Below are 22,351 nucleotides of genomic sequence, written 5' to 3' on the forward strand. Positions count from 1 at the left end.
AGCGCAGCCCCTCTGGTGGATCATAGCGCAGCCCCTCTGGTGGATCATAGCGCAGCCCCTCTGGTGGATCACAGCGCAGCCCCTGAGAACATTGGCAGCAAAGCCCTGCTGTCCTCTGCAGACAACTGCTCTCCTTTTGACAAACAGCTGTTGGCCTGTTACTGGGCCTTAGTGGAGACTGGACGCCTCACCATGGGCCACCAAGTCACCATGCACCTGAGCTGCCCGTCATGGTCACAGAGTTGGGCGTGCCCAGCAGCACTCCATCGTTCAATGGAAGTGGTCCAGACGAGATCAGCCTACAACGGGACCTGAAGGGACAAGCACGCTGCATGGAGAATTGGCCCCAGTGCCCAGTCTCCACTCCTGTCACTGTACCTGCCTTCTCCCCGTCTGCACCCATGGCCTCTGGGGAGTTCCTTATGACCAGGTGACTGAGGAAGAGAAAACTTGTGCCTGGTTTCCTGGTGGCTCTGCACGATGTGCGGGTGCCAGTGGTAAGTGGACAGCAGCAGCACTACAGCCCTTTCTGGGACCTCCCCAAAGGACAGTGCTGAAGGGAAATGGTCCCCACGGGCAGGACCTGGAGCAGTGCACCTGGACACCCTGTTTGCTTCAGAGGAGAAGTGACCAACTGTGTGACTGTGTCCTGATTCATGGGCTGCCAACCGTGTGACTATGTACAATTCATGGGCTGCCAACGGTGTGACTGTGTACTGATTCATGAACTGTCAATGGTGTGACTGTACTGATTCATGGGCTGTCAACTGTGTGACTGTGTACTGATTCATGGGCTGTGAACGGTGTGACCATGTCCTGATTCATAGGCTGCCAACTGTGTGACTGTGTACTGATTCATGGGCTGCCAACTGTGTGACTATGTCCTGATTCATGGGCTGTCAACAGTGTGATTGTGTACTGAGTCATGGGCTGCCAACTGTGTGGCTGTGTACTGATTCATGGGCAGTCGACTGTGTGACTGTGTACTGATTCATGGGCTGTGGTCACTCTTTCAGCTGGCTGGTCAGAGACTTGGAAGGAACATGATTGGAAAATCAGTGACAAGGTGTGGGGAAGCAGTATGTGTGCAGACCTCTCTTAATGGGCCCCAAAACTGAAACTACATGTGCCTCATTTGACTGCAGAGAAGGATTTCAACAATCAAGTCCCGTAGACATGTTCTGTGGAAAGCAGTCACCCTCTCCCCGGCCCCTTCTGTCATTGTCCAGTGGGCTCCACTCACCAAGGCTGCCTGGCCTGATGTCGCTGGCACCCCAGCATCTCTGAGGGGGGATTGGGTTGCAGCGGAGCCTGGTGAGGAGTTGACTGTCTTTTCTTTCATCCCCAGATATAAACAGAGGAGCAAGTTCCAGCCAGCTCACAGGCTCTCCACAAGTGGCCAGTCGGACATCACCAGCTTGTCAGCAGTCAATGATTTCTACTCCTGTATCCTTTCATTGATGAAGTCATGGGATGTTTCCTCCACCCTGCCCCAGTCAAATGACCAGGTAGAGTCCCTTAATGGGACATTGCAGACACCGTGCTGACGGCCAGCAGGAACAGAGCCCTGGAAATGTTTGACCTGAATGCCGGCCACAGTGCTGCCCTGATCCCTGAGGCCCACACGAGACCTGTCCATCAGATCTGCCAAAACAAAGTGAGTCCTTTTCTGTGTAGTGGGCATCCCGGGAAAAACCACAGGTGCAAACCAGTGTCTAACAGTGACAGGTGTTGGTGCAATCTCTTTTTTGTATTACTACAAATCATAGCAGGTTTCAATGAACATGGACGTCAAAATGTGAAGCCGTTTCTCAACAGAGCCTCCATCTAGGTGTGCACCCTTCTCCCAGTGCAGCACACACGCAGTGTGACCTTAGCTGTGGCCCCTGAACTGCTCCAAGCCATGATGTTTGCTCTTAGGTGTCATTTTGCAGGACATTAATGGTGGCTTTGTCCGCAGTGCCTTTGGTGGCTTTGTCAGGAGCAGGCCTTCCTCAGAGTCAAGCAGATTTCATGCCCACGGGGAACATCTTTGGAGAATTGACAGCCATCCTTTTGGGTGAAGGGAGCCCCGGTGGCACAGTGAGTGAGCAGTTAGATGACCAATAGCTGCAAGGTCATCATTTTGAACCCCCCATCCACCCCTTGGGGGAAAGAAGAGGCTTTCTGCTTCCTTAAAGATGGGCGGCATGAGACTCTCTGTGGAGTAGTTCTCTGTCACACAGGGCCACTGGGAGTGAGGATCCATGTGGTGGCAGTGGGTGGGGCTGAGCTGGTTAGGTTTTTACTTGGCGGCACAGTTTAACAGTGGGTGAAGACTTGGCAGCGGAGGACCTGAGTGCCCTAGTCCACCCACTATTCACGCCATAGCTGAAAGCCCCCAAGAGCACCTTGGACACTTGAGCAACATGTGTGGTTTTTAGAATGAAAACCAGTTTTGATCGCTGATCTATCAGGAATGGCCTCCAAATTAAAGTCTCAGAGGGTCCACAGAACCTGTCTAATGACTCACAGACAGCGTCAGCCGATGGAGCGTTCAGTCAGTTCCATTGCTCACGAGGCACAGTGTTCTCTGCCTGCCGCTTCAGTGCATGCTTCCGTTCTCGTGGACACACGGAGTCAGTGGCGACGGGCATGGGGCCTGTGCTGAAACGGTTAGGATGTGGCACAGATTCTGGGTGGGGGTGGGGTCCAGTGAGACTGAAGCAGACTGGTTCTCATTCTCCTCTGAATTGGGGGAGCAGGTATGTGGGGATGAGAAGGGGGGTCATCCAGACCTCACATTGACCAGAGATGAATTGGAGCAGGGGAGGGTCTTCCTGAGGTCACATTGACCTTGGAGGTGGTCTGCTGCGGGCAGATGGACCCTGGGTCAGGGTCTTGGCATTGTGTCTAGTTCTGAGTCACGATGGCAGAAGGCTGTGGGAGTTCTGCCTTGGAGCTTTGTTGAGTGACTCGGTGTGCCCGCTGCCATGGCACAGGATCCTATTGCATACAGACAGGACACAATATTCACCGACCCAGGCCAGTAGGTCCCCTGTTGATGGAAGGGATCGCTCTGAAGATGCCCTCAGCTTCGTTGTGTTGTTTGAAAGCTCAGACTTCAGAAACCAGCAGTTGATCACCTGGATGTGTGTAGGAAGTCTGCGTGTGGACATCTCCAGGGCCAGGCTGGGACCAGGAGGAACCTGCGGTACTGTTCCGGGATAGGGCTGGGAATGCATTTTGGGCCTTTGATCACTGTGGTGCTCTGTGGTCCTCTCGCAGTGCGGCCCCTTGGGTTGGGCTGGGTGAGAACCGATGAACAGACTCCATCTGCTACGTGAACCCTTCGATGGAGGGAGGAAGGTAATACCTGTCTCATCTGGGAACACAGAGGCCTGGCCCACAGGGCCCCCCCCTTCTCCACCCCTGCCTGCTGGGCCCCTCGGGATGGCCCTTCCCTGGGACCCCAGGAGACCCTCTGCAGGGGCTCCACTACCCAGGCGGGCTTTGCCCCCCAGCTCAGAAAGTGGAGAAAGAGAAGCCTGGAATACGGATCCCGAGGAGACCATGCCAGCGAGCCCAAGACACTGGAGGAAACTGGTGTGGCCTGGTCAAAGGAGCCCTGCTGGCACCCACAGTTAAGCACGAGGCTGAGACCCAAAAGAATCAAAGCAGCTGTGCTCCAGAAAGACATGGCCTTCTTAAGTGAACTGGCCCGCCGGTCACATGGCCCTCATGGCCCATGATGTGCCGACCTGCTTTCATGTGGTCTCTCGAGCCCCGTCTCACAATGCCCTGCAAAGGAGCTGGGGGAACTATGCAAATAAGGTGCTCGTGGTCCACCATGGGGATGAGCTTTGTTAATATGCAAATAAGGTGCGTGGTACCCTTGTGGAGGTTAGACCATGCAAATAAGGTGTCTGGAACCCGGACAAGGGGATTGGATAGTTTTTCCATCTGCTGGACTTCAAAGAGAACCAATCCCAGAGCAGAGGGGCCCTCCTCGCCACCTGGAAAGAAGAACTAAGAGTGGAACACTTCTTTTAGACCCAGGGTTACCATGTTAGAATCTCTTAGACCCAGGAGACAGAGACCTGTAACAGCAGTGTGTGTGCAAAAGTGAAGCAGTGGCAGAAGGGGGAGAAGCAGGAGATTGATGCAAAATGGCCACAGGGGCTTCTCCGTCAAAGGAGAAAGGTGGTTATACTGAGTGTTCCAACCCATGGAGTGAGAGAGCTGAGCACCTTCGGGCAGGGGCTTCTGGTGGAGTGGGGCACCTGCTGGCACTTGTTGTTGGAGCTTGCTACTGGTGGAGTAGAGTGTCCCTCTGGGCACTTTTTTTGGCAGAGCTAAAGAGCTTTGAGACATTTTCTGGGAAAGGGGAGAGGCTACACCGAAGGGACCAAGAGGCCAAAGGCCAGAGAGAGGCCTGCCTGCAGCTTGATTGACAAAAGGCTCTGCTAACTGAACATCTGAATCCCGAGTCATCCCTAACCTAAACTGTAACTGAACATCTATATCCCGAGTCATCCCTAACCCTAAACTATAACCTGTTAGTTACTGTCTTAGTAATTTCTGGAACCGTGAAAACAAACAGTTACCACCTGATTCCACCTGAGAGGAGTGCCCATTGCCAACCGTCACACTTCATGCCCACGGTCACCTTGCTCTCTGGTGGCGGCACCAGGGTGCCTGGGTCGCCCAGCCGGAGAGCTGACTGTATCTCCTGAGAGTCCAGTTTGTGAGCAACATGAAGAGAGAATTGAAAAGAGTTGACCTAAGCAGTGGAGAACCTGCCAGGAAACTTCCTCGGGGTGTCGTGCATGGTGGGGTGTGATGGTCGGGTGAAAACCCGCAGAGAGAGATGGTGGTGCAAGGTGCCACCAACCGGCTGAAAGAAGAGATGGGCCCCATGGAAGATGCAAGAGCCAGCCTGGGGATAGTCGGGGAGCGGATGTCTGTAGACCAGGAGGACAGGAAGCAGAGGGCCCGATGGCACACCTGGCACCCTCTGTTTTTCAAGCTCAGCAGAACAGAGAATTACATCCCGACACAGTTGTCAGTCAGCCCCGGGTACTTCTAACACGTGAACTCAGCTTTGGCCTTGGCCTCCATGGGCCTGCAGAAAATGCTTGTGGATGTTAATTTGGAAAACAGCGAGGTGAAGGGTCAAATCAGGAATCGGCAGCAAACATGCGAAGCCACCATGAGCATGCTGCGGGAGAAACAGCTGGAGGTCATGTGATGGAAAACCAGCAGCTGCAAATGCAGGTGGCATCACCCCAAAAAGCCAACTGAGAGGTGCTGAGTGAGACGCAGGATCATTTGTTACAGGGCGAAGGCGCTGTTTACCCAGACAAGCATTAGAGGCGGTGTTTCTGGAACCCAGCCTAGTTGGCCCACAGGGACCATGAGCACCTGGAAGGGAAGGTCTCCAGCAGGTAGGGGCCCTGTCTGCTGGGTCCAGAAAGGGTTTGTGGGAGCCACCATTAGAGGGGGCCCTTGTCTGGGCCTGACCTCGCCAAGCTTCACTTGACCATGTGAAAAACCTCATGCTACCATAAGCAGGAACTCGTATGACCATGTGCAGAAACTCACATGATGATGTGTAGAAACTCAGTGGCCATGTGCAGACACTCCTGTGACCATGTGTAGAATCGCCCAGAGCCGCAGGTGTACAAGGAGCCTCTTGGGGGAAGAGTCACGGGGAGCCGGCCTGATGTTGGGGAAAGGGCTTCACACACCACATGTCCATGGCTCATGGACAGTGGTCCTCCTGCGGGCCGAGCCTCTGGGGACTGAGGAGGCTGCCATGGAAGTAAGTGTGGCCTGGCCCTAGGCATGGTCACCACAGCTGGAATGTGTGGAGCCCTGCTGTAGCTGCTGAGGAGGGAGGTGTGGGGAACAGAAGGATTTCTCTTAAGTTGTCTCCCCAAAATATATGCCAGACTTAGCTTGAGAATAATTGTTCACTAGGCAGCGAAAATAGGTCAGAGGTTATTCTCCTTAACATCAGCCATCTAGAGCAGCCAGACTGCATAGTCTGACTCACCCCAAATAGGGCCCATTCCTTTCAGTTATTGTTCCCTTGAAGCAGTGCCCATAGGCAAGCCCGGGACCACTCTAAGATGACTAAGTTTAGGTTACTATCTTATCACACATGCCCCCCTATTCCCTCCTCTTACTATTGCACATTCACCCCTAGGTCATCCCCCTCCTATTGCTTGTATTGCCTATGTTACAACCCCTCTCTATGAAGTAGGTTGCTATCTGCTATCAGGGGCCTTGCATGCCTCCCAGGATAGTAATTGCCTGCTTTATTGTATGAGACACCAGAATGGTCAAACCTGTTCAAGAATGAATTGTATTGCCCCTCTCTGTGATGCATGATGCTGTGATGTATCCCCCTAAAGTAATATGATGCGTGGTTAGCAAAAAATAAGGAGAGCTGCTTCCCAAGAGGGCGGCTCCCAAGAGGTGGCTGGCCGAGGGTGGCTGGCAGAGGGCGGCTGAGGAAGGAGGGCTGCTCCCATGAGGGCGGTGGACGAGAGGGCAGCTCCCGCGAGGGAGGCGGCTCCTGCTATGGCAGCCGGGTTCCCCCCACGAGGACCACTTAGCAGGGCGGAGGTGAGCAATGTTACCATGTAATATGTCTGACTGTATTATTGTATTATCTCTCATGCTCTCGATGACTTTAATATAATATTTATATATCTCAACCGTACAATTGTGCATTACTGAACCCAGAAGTAGTATTACTGAATCTGAAAAGTAGCAATAGGAGTATTAGCGGTAGGGGCTGGCCCCCCACACCTCCTTCAGCGTCAATTTTTTATTTAATACTACAGGGAGGCACCCTTCTTTCTGAGACTGAGAGCACCCACCTTCCTGTGTCCCCTGAGGTGAAGGGACCCCTTAGTCCTGGCTTCCTTTCAGCCTCCAGGCATGTCTGAGTTTTCAGAAAGGGACCTTCAAGCTTCTCTTGTGAGGCCCTCTGGGTGGACACCAACCTCCAGGCACTGGATCGGCAGCCAAGGTGCCCACCGTCCACCTGCCTGCCAGGTGCTGGGGGCAGGGGTGGGGCTGGCTGCAGTTCTCATGGCCGTGTGTCTGCAGCCAGGACCCCTTGGGGCTCTCCAGGCAGTGGCATTCGGGAAGGGCTTGCCAGGCCGCTCTCCTGCAGCCTCTGGGTGGGCTCACGCCACCAACCTAGTAGGTGCTTCTGTGTGACCACCCTCCTAGAGACCAAGGACAGTGATAGAGACAGAGTCGGGCGACAGGCTTGCTGGCTGGGGGTGGGGCCGCCTTCAGAGAAGGCAGCAGCACCGAAGGAAGGCCTGCCCTCACTGCCATCATGGTCCCAGCCAAGGAGATCCCAAGGGCATGCAAGTGCTTGGCACCTTGGCCAGCGGGGGTTGCTGTTGGAGGGGCCCATCTGTCCCTCGCACGTGAGGGGGACTGGTTGCCTGGTTCCGTGATGGATGTGCATACTGGTGAAGGAGGTGGCTGTCACCGAGGCTAACCAGGATGCTGAGCTGGCTACTCATTGGCTTCTGCACAGGCATAGCAGTGCTCCCTGGGGCTCCTGCAGGTGCTGCCTCTCTGCTCTTGGTGAGACACAGCTCAGAGAACCAGTTGGCTCCTTCCCCTGCCCCTAGGGCCCCCCCCCCCTAACCCCCCGTCCTCCTCCAGGTCTTCTCCACAGGGTCTCCAGCCTCCTTTCTCCCTCAGCAGCTGGCAGCTGCATGCAGACCCTCTGCTGCCGAGTCTGTCCCAGCTCCTGGCTCTCCAGCGCCATCACCAGATGCATCATTTTTCCCCCTTCTGTCAGTGTCCAGCCTCCTGGTGCACAGGAGGAGATTGAAGCCACCTGGCTTGGTCAGGGGTACCTTAGTCCTCAAAGTGACCCCCTTGCCCTTCAGCGCTTTAAAGAGGTCTGTGAAGCAGATTCACCCACTGCATGTGTCCTTTGATCTCTGGACTGCCTCTTCCGGGAGCTCTGATTGTGGATCTGAGCAGGAGGAAGCCCTTGACAACGTCAATCTTTTCCTGTTTATCGTGCTGCCGCCCCTGGCACGGTTGTGAGGATGTTGGTCTTCTTGATATTGAGTCTCGTCCACACTGAGGCTGCAGTCCTGGATCTTCATCAGCAAGTGCTCCACTCCCAAGTCCTCCTCACTTTGAGCAAGCAGGGCTGTGCCATCTGCCCATCGCAGGTCCTTAGTAAGTCTTCCTCCACTCCTGATGCCACTCCTTATTCACATATGCCAACACAGTCTCGCCATCTTCACCTCTAAGGCACAGTCTGGCTCTACTTCTTCCAAGATGAAATAACTGTAGGCCGTAAATCTGTACAGGAGCAGACAGCCTATCTGTGTCCTGCAGAGGGGCTCATGGGTTTGAATTCTCAACCTTCCAGTTAGCAGCCAAATGCTTACTGGCAGTTCTAGCAGTGCTTGGCTGTTTGCTGCAGGAAACGAATTATAGCACCCATGTGGTGGTGACGCTGAAGCACCCGGCCACCAAGTCCACGTGGCCGTTGGTGACTGGAGGCCCTGTGGAATTGCTGTGGTATGCTCTTGCATGGGAGGTGTCACATCAGGAAAAGCAATTCTGAGTTTTTAATGGGAAAATAGCTGGTTTTACTTCCTGAAATAAACATCTGGATGGTATTTGATGCAATGAGAGCAAAGGGGGTGAGGTTTCTGCAGTCAACGCCGCCTTTTAATCGCTTGTTTTTTGAAACGTCTCTCGAATTTTTGTCTGGTTACACAATGTGCATCAAAGTGCCCAAGGACCCACGCTGTGCGAGAGCTGCGGCTCACAGCTACCCTCTGAGCAGATCCCAGCTTGCCACGGCACAGGGGAGGCTGGCCAGGTGGCCTGTTGCCAGTGACTCAGGAAGCAGCCACGTTCTGCTGTGTTTGTGCTTGGTAAGCGGCACAAGCATAGGAGTTTTGGATCGGCCAGGCCATCCTGTGGGAGTCACCTTGGTCGCTTCTGCTCCCTTAAAGATTTACAGCCTCAGAATCCCACAGGGTCAATTTTACCCTGTCCCACAGGGTTCCTGTGAGCTGCCATCCACGGGATGGCAGTGGGGAAGGCTGTCGGGGAGGACTCAAGGCACCGGGGTCTGCTTGCTACAACGTGGTGCGTGCGAGCTTGTGGCATCATCCTTACTTCCCATCTGTGAAAACTCCCATCTCGGATCAGCGTTTGTGAATGAACGTCATCACACTTGATGATGCTGAGACAGAAGGAGGGGGACATCATTGAGAACCACAGTCTTGGGCAGGACAGCCCTGCAGGTGGAGTGGGGTTCAGTCCACTCACCATGACGCTTTGGTGGCAGCATGGGCACTGGATGGGCCAGGCCCTGGCTATGAGATCAGAACCCACCCTGCCCTGGAGTTTCGTGTGTGGCAGGAGCTGCCCAGGCCAGTCTGGCCTTCTGGGCCTGGGCTGTGCATCTTCTCGTTACAGAACAGACCCATTAATAACTGACCTGAACACCCTAAAGGGCTTCTAGAGGGACCTTGGGCTGATTTACACTCTACACTTTTAAGATATATCTTGACCTCTTGATCTTTGCCACTTTGTAGCTATTTAACTTTCAACATTCATGCTTCTCCTGACTGGCTCATCTCCTCCCCAAGACCCTTCTATACGGGGATGTCCAGTTGCAGGGCACTAACCCACTGTAGGCAGATGGACGGTTCACCTTTTCTGAGATGAGCAAACCACTCATAGACTTGAGTTTACCCATAGTGCTGTCCTTATAAGCTGTGTTCAACATCACAAGAGTTTTTGCAACATTTTTCCCAAGCAGGAAACAAAACTTCACAGTCTCACACTGTTCTCTTCAATTGGTCATCACAAAAACAAGGTTCAAGCAAAACTGCTTTTACACAAAAATTAACTGTGACCAGAGAGAATATCCCCAGGTGACACCACTGGGTGCACTAACTCACAGCAAGTTGTTCAATGCTTGCTTATCAGGAGGGTGGGGGTAGGGGTACCGCCTTGTACATATATCGTGTTTCCCCAAAAGTAAGACATCTCCTGAAAATAAGACCTACTTACAGTTTTGCCTCTTGCTGCAATATAAGGCACCCCCAAAATAAGACCTCCCCAAAAATAAGGCCTCCCTGATAATAAGGCCCCCCTGAAGCTACCGTATCTCTGGACCGTAGCGGCGGGTGCCGCTGCGCAGCTCACTGTTGGCCACAGCGCAGCCGGAGCAGACAGGAAGTGCAAGGTCTCTTTTAATCAGAGAGCCTGTGCCGCTGCCAGGACAAGCTGCCACCTGCTGCTCGCTCTGCCCTGACGGAGTCTGGCTGACTCACAATTAGACATTCTTGATACTGTAGGATTCACAGTTTGTCTGGTTATGCTGGTTTGTGATGACAACTACTACCGTACCATATACAGGTAATAAATTTCCTTTTTTGTTGTTCAACAATAAATGTGCACCGTATTCTTCTTCATGGAAAAATAAGACATGCCCTGAAAATAAGACCTAGTGCATCTTTGGGAGCAAAAATTAATATAAGACACTGCCTTATTTTCAGGGAAACAGGGTAGTTCACAAGAGTATTGCATATTCTACTTGGGTCAGTGCCGCTAGGGTCTTAAAGGTCATGAACAGTCATCTAAGGTGCAGGCGCTGTCTTTGTCCGTCCAGAAGAAAGAAGAGGGTGAAAACTGAAAGACATGTGGAGTCAGTCAGTCCAGGGAGAAATGAACCCGGCCAACACCGGCATCCACAGCCCTGAGACCAGAAAAACCAGGTGGCGCCCGGCCTGCTGGTTGTTCTGAAAAGGATGGAGTTAGAAGGTCTTAGACAGAGAGGGGGGAATGTGGACGGAAACCCCGAAATCATGAAGGAGATCAGGCTGAGATGCTGCGCAGAGATGATGGGATTCCCAGACTATTGCACTTCGTCACCTTCCGGGGCTGCCTCACCACTGTGTCAGAACAATCGCCCGTTTAAGATGAGAAGGGCAGCATTCACCCAAGGACAAAGGGCAGGGGTTAGGGAAGAAGAAGGAGGGAGAGAACAGGGAGATCGCAGGAGGAAGTGGGATGAGCGATGGTCCGGATAAACAAAGTCTGCAGGAGCCATTACATATCAATCTGATGGTCTGCTCTGTACCCTCCCCTAATCCACAATACGTGACAAAGATATGGGGAAAGATAGCTAAATCAGGGAGAAGCATGAATGTTGAAAGCAACAAATGTACAAACGTGCTCGACACAATGGATGCATGTATGGATTGTGGTAAGAGTTGTATGAGCCCCCAATAAAATGATTTAAAAAAAAAAAGAAAGTTAAATAACTACAAAATGGCAAAGATCAAGAGACCAAGATATATCTTAAAAGTGTAGAGTGGAAATCAGCCCAAGGTCCCTCTAGAAGCCCTTTAGGGTGTTCAGGTCAGCTATTAATGGGTCTGTTCTGCAACGAGAAGATGCACAGCCCAGGCCCAGAAGGCCAGACTGGCCTGGGCAGCTCCTGCCACACACTTGAAGCTCCAGGGCAGGCTGGGTTCTGATCTCATAGCCAGGGCCTGGCCCATCCAGTGCCCATGCTGCCGCCAGAGCGTCATGGTGAGTGGACTGAACCCCACTCCACCTGCAGGGCTGTCCTGCCCAAGACTGTGGTTCTCAATGATGTCCCTTCCTTCCGTCTCAGCATCATCAAGTGTGATGACGTTCATTCACAAACGCTGATCCCTGAAATCTGCACACACCGAGATGGGAGCCTGGAGTTTCCACAGCGAGTACTTCTGGTGTGGCCGGTGCAGGCTGTGGTGTGCCTGGAAAGGACAGTCGTCTTGGAATCTGGCCTGGGTGACCAAGGGCTGGGTAGAAACGAGGTCCGAGCGTCCAGTTAGGAACACAGGACCAGGCATATTCTCCACTTGGGTTCTTTATCAATATTGCTAAGCATGCCCCTCCCCCCACCCAGTGGGCAGTTGCTCCTCCAGTGTCATCAAGCACTGTCTCTGAGACACACATGCCCCCTCCCCCCCGCACCCCCCCCCACGACGTGAATTTCCAGGAAGGCTCACGTGTCCCTCGGGGAGGAGTGGCTTGGTTCGGGGTGACTTCTGCACACTGTTGTGGGGCAGCAACCGAACGCCTCCTCCCTGCCCCACATCGTGAGAAAGTGGCCCAGCTGAGGTGAGGCCTCCTCTACTGGAGTGCTTTGAAGATGTGTGTAGACAGGGTGGTGTACGGCCATGGCCTCACGCAGGCCTTCGACCTCCGTGCCGGGGAGAGCAGACGAGAGGATTACATGACCTGGGACCAGAAGTCTGCCTTCATCTTGGGGTCTACCCTAAGACATTGGAGGTCATTGTGCGCCCTAGTGATTGCCTTGTGTGGGAGCTTTTGGAACCCCCTCTGAAGTCATAGATTTAAAACCAAGTTGTTTTTTGTCATTTTCTGCCCTCTGCTCATTAGCACGATGCCTCTCTGCTCACTGTGAACTCCTGATCTTCCCCGCAGGGCTCATCCTTTGTGGCCCAGCAACCTGAGGCATATAACCTTTTCCTCACTGCCGCTGTGGGCGACGGGGTCAAGCTGTGGGACCTGAGGACCCTGAGGTGAGGCCAACCCGTCCCATTGTCACCAAGGGTGGCCGAGGCCAGCGGGAATCCCTGGGAGCTGCCCTGGTCAAAACCCCCACGTTCTTAGGTTTCTTATTTCTCTCTCATACTGATCCCTTCCCCAAACACGGTCTGCCGGCTAGTCTGCCCACACCAGCCCGTCTGGTCATTCAGGGTGGGGGTCCAGCATCCTGTCCCTATAGCATGTGTGACGCGAGAGGAAGCCCGGGCAGTCTGTGACCAGAGGCCATGGGAGGTGGAGAAGGCTTGAGGTAGCAGATGTCCCAGACACAGCCCTCCCCTCTCTGTGGGGTTCCTGTCTACACTGCATCTGGCCCTGAGCGCACCCCGAGAAGTTCCAGTGCCCCTTCCTCTTGGTAGAGTCCCCTCTTCTCTGCCCTCACCCCCAGTCCTGCTTGTGTGGAAGGGAAGCGCGGGATAGGCGACAGCCCCGTGGCTGTTGGATCTGCTGTCCACTGTGTAGTCTCAGACCTGGAGGCAAGGGATGGCCACTGGCTGGCTTCTGGAGACACTCGCTGTCTTCAGCCATTGACAGCCAGATGTTACTTTCCTGTGGAAACCAACGTGGGTAGCCTTTGTTTGTTTGGGGGGTGTTAAATATGTGGAACAAGAGCTTTGTCATGGCAGCCATTTAGACTGTGTAATTTGGGGACATTCATTGCATTCACGATGCTGTGTAACCACACCCCCGCCTATTGCCAAATCTACCATCTCTCCACTCATCCATTATCCGTCCATCCATCTTATCTCTCTGTTTCAGCGTGTCATCCATATCTGTCATCTCTTTGTAGTCATGTCTGTCCATCTGCTTGTGTATTGATCAATTTGTATCTATCCATTCATCTACCATATCTGTCTATCTCCCCACCTCCCTAGCAATTTATCATCCTTCTCTCTACCTACGCATCTGTCTATCATCTACCTACTTACCTACCCACCTGTTACCCACCATCGTCTTTGCACATCTGATTTCTGAGCCTAACACACACAGAGTGCCGTGCTCATTCTCTAGCCACTGGAACGAGCCCAGAACCTCCTGCTTACTTGTAAGGAGAAGATGCTGCCCAGTCAGCCTCTGCCCTTGCGTGCCCTTGCCTGCCCTCTTGGACCCTTTCTCAGTGGGGGTTACCACCTGTTGAAAGCTCTCGTAGAAAGTCACTGGCTACCTCAATAGGTGTAGGAGGCTTTCTCTACATACCTGGCACCAATACAGTGATTTCTTTTAGAATTAAAAAATTATATATGGACCTTTGTAACTTGTGAATTGTGAGATTTGATTTGCCTTGATGGAATGTTACATTTCCCAGAAGTCTTTGAATTCTCGATCTAAGTAATTCATGACTTTAAACGTTTTTAAATACTATTTTTAATTTCTGAAGACTAGCCTGCTTACCGCGGAAGAACCCTCCTACGCGGACACATTTGTTCCTGTCAGCCCGTACTTTTCTTGTGTGTTAAAGGAAGGAGTTGGTTCCTTTCTCCCAATTTGTGTTGAAAATTCAGCACGATAGTTTCCACCTGGTGTTTCCTTTACCTCTGCAGGTGTGAGCGGCGCTTTGAGGGCCACACAAACCGCTGCCTCCCATGTGGGGTTGCACTCAGCGCCTGTGGACGGCACGTGGCCTGTGGTGCGGAGGACAGATATGTAGGTACCTTGATGCGTGTGCCCTGTGCTTGCTTCAAACAGACCTGAGTTCCATGACTGTGTGTCCTGTCTCGTGTAATTGCCCATGAGAGTAAGGACCTATGTAAAGTTTGACCCTGTTCAGTATTTTGAGAGTCTGACCGAGGAACAGTATTTTAATAATAACAAGTGAGGGATGAGAGACCTTATTTCAAAAACTCTAACTGTGCTGCTTTACGACCACTTGTCGGTCAGCTTGTTTGCACTGTGGTGACTTGTGTGTTACTGTAATGTGTGAGGTGATGCCACTTGTATTTGTCACCCAAAGTGGACAAGTTTCAGTGGAGCTTCCAGACTAAGAACAGTCCATGAAGAAGGGATAGGCTGTCCACTGCAGAGAAACCAGCCACTGAAAATCTGTGGATACCAGCGAAGCATCGCCAGTTACTGAAACCTAATGACCACAGCAGAGCACTGTCAGAGATGGAGCCGGACGCTGAGCCCTGGAGGTGGGAAGGCACTCATCGTACAACTGAGGGAGAGCTGCCGTCTCAGAGTAACGCTGTCAACCATAATGATGTGGGCGGAGTCAAGCCTGCGGGAGGAAAGGCCTCAAGACATCCTGGCTGCTGGGGCACAACTCAAAATGAGAAAAAACAGCTGCGAGCATCCATCAATAATTGAAACTTGGGATGTGCAAGATGTGAATCGAGGAAAAATGGAAATAGTTAAAATTGAAATGGAATGCAAGAAGATTGATGTTCTAGGCATCAGTGAGCTGAAATGGACTGGTTTTGCCATTTGGAATCAGAAAATCATATGGTTTACTGTCCCAACAATGACATAATCAGGAGGAACGGCATTACGTTCATCATAAAAGAGGACATTTGAACAGCTACCTTGAAGTACAATGCTGTCTGCAGTAGGATCATGACTATCCCCATTGAAGGAAATCCAATCAATAAAATTATTACTCAAATTTGTGCACCAACCACTAAAGCTAGTGATGCAGAAATTGGAGAATTCTACCACCTTTTCAGTCAGAAATTGATCAAACATGCAATCAAGATACATCGGTAATTATTGGTGGTTGGAATGCCAAAGTTGGAAACAAAGAGGAAGGAACACTAGTTGGAAAATATGATCTTGGTGATAGAAATAAAGGTAGAGATCACACGATAGAATGCTGAAAAGACCAGTGACTTCTTCCTGGCAAATACCTTTTTTTCCTGGTGTCATTGCCTGTGTTTCATGAGTCGGAAGAGAACTTTATAGATTGGTATCTTCCCTACTCAATGTGCGACTTTCACATGCATATCAAGCCGTTGAAAATACCATGACTGGGTCAGGTGCACCTTAGTCTTCAAAGTGACATATTTACATTTCAGCACTTTAAAGACCTCGTGCAGCAGATTTACCCAATGCAGTGTGTTGTGGGGTCGCTTGAGGGGTGTGCTCATGAAAACGGGTTGTGGATCGGCGTTAATCGTCCCCATCCAGCAGCATCCCCTAACTACATACAACACAGGACTCTCCCTAGACGTCGTCTTGTTCTCTCTGCAGTGTTTCACACCAGCCGTCTCTGCTTCTTGAGATCCTGTCCTCTCACAGCTTCTCTTTGTCATCCTTCATTCTTAATTAACATCTTCATTAATGGTCTCTATTTTACTCCTTTTGAGTTTTAGTGGCTATTGCAGTGGTACACAGAAACTCACAGACAGAATTAATGATTAACGGGTTTATTAATGAAGCCAACAAGTTGCAGTACTGGTGATAAAGGCTCAGGTTAGTTGTTCATCAGGACATGTTATACAGTTTCAGGTTTGCTAATAAATGACCATCTGCGTCAACCTCAACCAGAAGGCATTCAGTTCAAGTTCCATGAGTCAGCAAACCCACTCCCCCCACTAAGTGCCCAGAGACACCCGCTCTGCAAGCCAGCATCCCGCACAAAAGCACTCAGCTTAACTTGCTCAGTGGGTTGGGAAGCCCATAGCTCTCTTCCCTGTTCTGGCTCCTGGGACTGCCGCTCCTCTTCTGATGCCACAGCTGTCTTCTGGATCCCAGAGGCTCGTAGCACAGGGATTTCGGATCCAGAGAACGCGCTCACTCCTGGCTCTTGCTGGTAGTGCGAGCCCTCCTCCTGACTCTCAGAGGGCTCATTTTTACACAGCAGGAATCCTGTTCACAATCCCTCACAGGTGAGTCCTATCAGATTCTTCCTTCACCTTTTCCACTGGACCAACACAGGAGAAGGTTGTTTGGTGAGTGTGCTAGGTAGGATTATTGTGCCAACCTGGCCAATGAACACATGTGGGTTAATAAGGTTGAAGTTTAATTGAAGGGAAAAGAGATAAATGGCTTGGCGAGCCTCGCTTTCTGTCTCTTGCTCTCTGATGATTGGACCAGTGTGTGGCTGCTTAGCTAGTTCTCTGCCTCAACTTGTGAGCTACACTCCCTTGGGACATCCAGCTAATGGACTATGTCACTATAGTTTGTCACTATAGTTCAAAGTCTGAACCTGTTAGTGGGAAGGAGAGTAAGGCAACACTCCCCCAAGACCAGTCTCTACCCCTGTCCTGCTCCACTTGCAACACCAGATTCAGGTTGCAATAGAAATTTGCACTCACCCCCTGCCACGGGTCCGTTCTGACTCACCGCGACCCGGCAGGACTGAGCAGATCGGCCCCCTGAAGACTCTGAGAGCAGACTGCCATACTTCTCCTCCCATGGCTCGGCTGGTGGGTTTGAACCACTAACCTGGCAGCAGCCCAGCACCCTGCTGCCATGGTGACTTCAAATCTATACCCCGTCTTTAAAATTAGTCACCCAACATGAACACTTGTTTGAAACTGCTCCCAGGGATGCAGGAGACTGAAGATGTGGACTAGAAAACAGGATGCTCATTAACCTCTGAAAAACCTACACGGGGAAAGAGACTCTACATGTTCTGTAAAGTCAGCTCTACGGCATGACTGACGTGTTTCATTGACACACCCGATGGGCTGTGGCGTAAAGACCTGTTGTGCATGCTTCATGTAAATGATGGGCACTCCCGACACAGCATCAGTGGTCTCTTGTCTGATTGTGTCCCTAGGTCTACATGTATGAAATGGGGTCCAGCACCTTCTCCCACAGGCTCGGAGGACACACGGACACAGTCACCCAGGTGGCCTTCAGCCCCTCATCCCCTCAGGTACAGTCTTACTCTCTGGGGTAAGGGGTAGTGGGGGGGGCACCCTTCCATGACACACAAGTCTCATATTGTGGTGCTTGTATGGGTTAGATTTGATTTTGGTGAAACTTCTGAGCATACGGATCAGTTTTCACTGCCTGCAGGGGAAGAATGTAGGGGACAGCCCTATATCTGGGGGAGGGAGAAAGAGCAACTAGGCGTGTTTTCTGCTAAAGTCCCAGTGCTTGTTGCTCGCTGCACATTTTTGTAGAATTGATTTCACAGAAAGATAGAAAGGTATGCAGCTGAGATTTGGTAAAAGGCAAAAGATGCATTCTCTCCTCTGAAGAGAAACCAGAGTATTGCGGCTGAGATTTGGAAAAAGATGAAAACACTGTAGCAAGTGTTGTTATATGTGTATATCACACTGAAGTAAACACTGCAGTTGAACTCAAAGGAAGAAAGGAGAGAAAGCAACATTTGAAAACTATAATGGGGGAAACAATGCAGGAGGAGAGCCACAGCATGCAAATGTTCTTAATTAGGGGACATTATGAGAAGAAATGAGCATCAACTGCCAATCAATAGAATAGACTCGTCAACAGGCTTATTCCCCACGTACAGGGGAGTAATTAGTGGAAGATGTAAAGACAGTTGAAAGTGAGTCAAGCTTGCATGTTTGTGAATATCTCATAGTGTTATTTTAAGTGAACCCATATTCGGAGAATAATATCCTTTGGCTTAACTCCGTGTGTGTGCGTGTGCATGCACATGGGTGCATGTGTGTGCATGTAAGACTAGAACCACATTGTTTATCTGCTCCTTTTCACCAGACAATGTGTCACAGCAATGCAGGTCATGCTTGAACGCCTGGCACAGACCTTGCTTGCCCTTAATGTGTATCGAAAATTCACAAAATGAGCAGATAGGTCTTGCCATGCCATTGACCACAGAACTGCCGTCTGCACTGCCCCTCGAAGGCTCCTGAGTGGTCCATTTCCTCGTTGACCCTAATTTTTCTTCAGTTTGCCACAGAAGGGTGCTAAACTTATGATCTTCTTCCCTCTAAGGAACTACTAAGGTCCACAGCTAGGTTGTGCTCCCACCATCCCCAACGGGAGATCCTGTTTATAATTTAAATGAATATGTGAGGTCACTGCTAAGGGCCATTGAATGGACTCTGACTCGCATTGACCCGTGCACAGTGGAATAAAGCCCTGCCCGGCCCTGCGTCATCCTCACAACTGCTCCTCTGTTTGAGCTGCTTGTTGCCGCCACTGTGTCAGCCTGTCTGCTGCATGGTCTTCCTCTTATTTGATGACCTTCTACTTTGACAAACGTGTCTTTTCCCAGAGACTTGTCTGTCCTGATAATATGTCCAAAGAACAGAAGACACAGCCTTACCACCTTCCCTGCTAGGAGCATTCTGGCTGTACTTCCTCCAAGACAGATTCCGTTGTTCTCCCAGTAGTCCATGGTACTGTCAGTGTTATTTATCAACACCATAATTCAAAGGCATACAGTCTTCCTTATATACTGTTCAACTTTCATGTGCATGTGAATTATTTGAAATAGGGGCATCTTGGCCCTTGACGTAGTTAGTTTATTGTGCCAACCTGGCTGATAACCATGTGGGGTTAATTGAAGAGCAGAGAGAGAAATGGCTCTGTGAGCCTCACCTTTTGAGTTCTCGGGTCTCTTGCTTTCTGATGGTTGGACCAGGGTGCAGCTGCCTTAGTCAGTTCCCTGCTTTAGCTGGCAAGGCTGACTTCCTGCAAGAGATCCCTGAGGAGAAGCCACATGAACCTACCCCGGTGCAGCCCTGGGTGCTGGAGCAGCCGTGTGGAGACCCCTGCCAGCGCTGAGATGCTTACACGTTCACTGATTAGTCTTTCCTCTTGCAGTCGGCAACATTGCGTGTGTTTTGTGAGATGGAGGAGGACTTTGTGGCTTGGTGTCGGACATATGGGTTAATGTTGGACGTGTGGCTTGGACAGCACTGGGTTGGGATGTTTTCTTGATGTGCACTTACCCTTTATATAAAACTCTCTCTTATACATATGCGTTTCTGTGGATTTGTTTCTCTAATGTACCCAGACTAACTCAGCCCTCAAAGTGACATTTTTGATCTTTAACATTTTAAAGAGGTTGTGTGCAGCAGACTTACCCAATGCACTGCATTATTTGATCTCCTGACTGCTTGCTTCCATGAGCACTGATTGTGGATCCAAGCAAGACGAAATCCTTGACAACGTCAGCCTGTTCTCCGTTTGTCATGATGTCCCTGAGGGGCCAGTTGTGACGAGTTTGGTTTTCTTCACATTGTCATCTGTACTGTAGTCTTTGGTCTTTATTGTCAAGCTTCAGATTATCAAGTAAGGTGGTGTTTCAATATCACAATTTGTTAATAAGTCTTCCTTGAATACTGCTGCTCTACTCTTCTTCATACAGTCCAGTTTCTGATATTAGTTGTTCAGCATACACATTGAAAAAGTGTGCTAATTAGGTTGTATGTCAACTTGGCTTGTCAAAGATTCTCAGTGTGACCTAACACAGTGTATTCAACTCCATATTGGAGTCTGCTGTGAGCAGCCAGGCAGTTGTAAGAAGATTAGTGTGGAATACACTCCTGTTACTCACAGTCCGGATGTAATTGAAAGGACATTTCCTCAGGGATGTGGCCTATTTCCTATAGAAGTGGACGCTGTGGAAAAGTTTGCTTGCTTTTTGCTGGGTCTGGATCCTGTATCTGGTGCCATAATTACCTGGCCTTTGGTTCTTCGTGCTTGAGCTAGTTGCCTTCCAATCTTGTGATTTATTAGCCTCTGAAGATTGTGACTGGATTAGCAGCTTACCTTCTTGCTCACCAGCCTTGTCTTTATCTGTGTCCACAGCCAGCAGCCTGCTGTCCAACCAGCTGATCTTGGGTTTGGGCAGCCCTTTAGGATAAATGGATCAGCAGAAGCTTCCAGCCTGGCATCTCATTCAAAGACTTGGAACTCACAAGTCTCTATAGCCATGTGTGCCATTTCCTTGATAGGAATCTCTGTATATACACATATATAGGAATCTGAATATACATATATAGGAACCTCTATATTTACACATATAGGAATCTCTATGTACACATATATAGGCTTCACTGGTCTTGCCTCACTAGGGAACCTAGCCTCAGACAGACTTATAGAACACTGATAGAAAAACTGGCAGAAGTGAATAACTTCTTGTTTGCTGCCTGTGCCCAGATAGCCTGAACTGCTCTATAGAGGACTACCCGGCAGCCCTCAAGACTTGAAGGACTGCCAGTGACTCACAACTGTCTCACAGGAGTGAGTTGCAGTGAGCCATTTGTACTGCTTTATAAGTTAATTAACTGTTTATTTCTTATGTTATATATTTATCTATCTGCATAAATATATAAAATTATTAGCATTCTGGCTTTGTTTCTCTAGAGAATCCTGTCTAACACATTACTATTATTAGAGGAGAGAAGGCTCTTCTTTGTAGCACAGATGGAAACTTTCAAATTTGTTAGTCGGCACCTGAGGTGCGTTTCTGAGGCTCTGAGACCATCCCTCTCCTTACTTTCCATTGTAAGAAGGACCAGCCAACCAGATTCCCTATACTTGTCATCCTGACAAAACTGGAAAATATCAAAGATATGATCACTCAGAGCCTCTCCTTTAACTAGCACCTTACTTATCGGTGGTGCTACTGTAGGTATTAGCTTTACTATTTCACACCATGGATTAGTAAGAGTAGCAGACTTATCCATGTTTTGGGGCATAGAAGTAGCATTATATTGATATAGTTAAAATTTATTGTGCCAACCTGGCTGATAAACACATGTGGGATTAATTGAAGGGCAGAGAGATAAATGGCTCGGTGAGCCTCGCCTTTCTTGTCTCTTGCTCTTTGATCACCGGACCAGTTTGGAGCTCCCTTACTTGTTCTGTGCCTCAATTTGCAAGCTACACTACCTGTGGGATACCTAGCCTGTGGACTCGTTGCTGTAATTTGAGGTTCCTTCAAGACCTGCTTCGCCACACCAATGGAATTTACATCTCTTGAACTGGGGAATGTCAGACCCTGTCATCTGGCTGACTGTTGGTGACTTGGTGGTCCATGGTGAGGTGTTCACTCTCCACCAAGGCCTAGTAACAGGCCAACAGCTGTTTTTCAAAGGGGGAGTAGTAGTATGCAGAGGATGGCAGGACTTTACTCCAAAACCCCAATGGTCTATGCTGTGATTCACCAATAGGGGTCTGCCAAAGACTCCACACTGCATCTTTATCTACAACTGACACCTCTAGCACCATCGGGTCAGCTGGATCATATGGTCCCAGTGGCAAAGCAGCTTGCACGGCAGCCTGAACCTATTGAAGAGACTTTTCTTGTTCTGGACTCCACTCCGGGTACCAAATGTGTTCGACAGGGTTCTTTAGAGAAACAAAACCAGAACGCTAATAATTTTATATATATTTATACAGATAGATAGATATATAACATAAGAAGTAAACAGTTAATTAACTTATAAAGCAGTACAAATGGCTCAGTGCAACACGCTCCTGTGAGACAGTTGTGAGACACTGGCAGTCCTTCAAGTCTTGAGGGCCACCGGGTAGTCCTCAGTTGAGCAATTCAGGCACAGGCAGCAAACAGCAAGGCAGGTCATCAACAGTCAGCCAGATGACAGGGCCCGAAAGTCCCCAGCTCAAGTGATGTAAATTTCAATGGTGTGGTGAAGCAGGTCTTGAAGGAACCTCAAATTACAGCGACAGAGTCCATGGGCTAGGTGTCCCACAGGTGGTGTAGCTTGCAAATGGAGGCAAAAAACAAGCAAGACAGCTGCACACTGGTCCGATGATCAAAGAGCAAGAGACAAGAAAGGCGAGGCTCGCTGAGCCATTCATCTCTCCGCCCTTCAATCAA

General features: G+C 50.3%; 1 protein-coding gene across 1 annotated transcript in view; it reads left to right on the plus strand.

Annotated features, from left to right (window-relative positions):
• Positions 1–22,351, plus strand: part of WDR27 (WD repeat domain 27) — a 132,355-nt gene that overhangs the window by 61,073 nt on the left and 48,931 nt on the right. Inside the window, exons 20-24 of the mRNA XM_045294510.1 lie at positions 1,349–1,446; positions 1,536–1,657; positions 12,499–12,596; positions 14,163–14,265; positions 17,342–17,440. Coding sequence (XP_045150445.1) covers positions 1,349–1,446; positions 1,536–1,657; positions 12,499–12,596; positions 14,163–14,265; positions 17,342–17,440 — 520 coding nt within the window. The remainder of the gene's footprint in view (positions 1–1,348; positions 1,447–1,535; positions 1,658–12,498; positions 12,597–14,162; positions 14,266–17,341; positions 17,441–22,351) is intronic.

This window comes from Echinops telfairi, unplaced genomic scaffold (assembly GCF_000313985.2).
Source record: "Echinops telfairi isolate 266 unplaced genomic scaffold, ASM31398v2 ScPeMD7_3533;HRSCAF=4204_0, whole genome shotgun sequence".
NCBI lineage: Eukaryota > Metazoa > Chordata > Mammalia > Afrosoricida > Tenrecidae > Echinops > Echinops telfairi.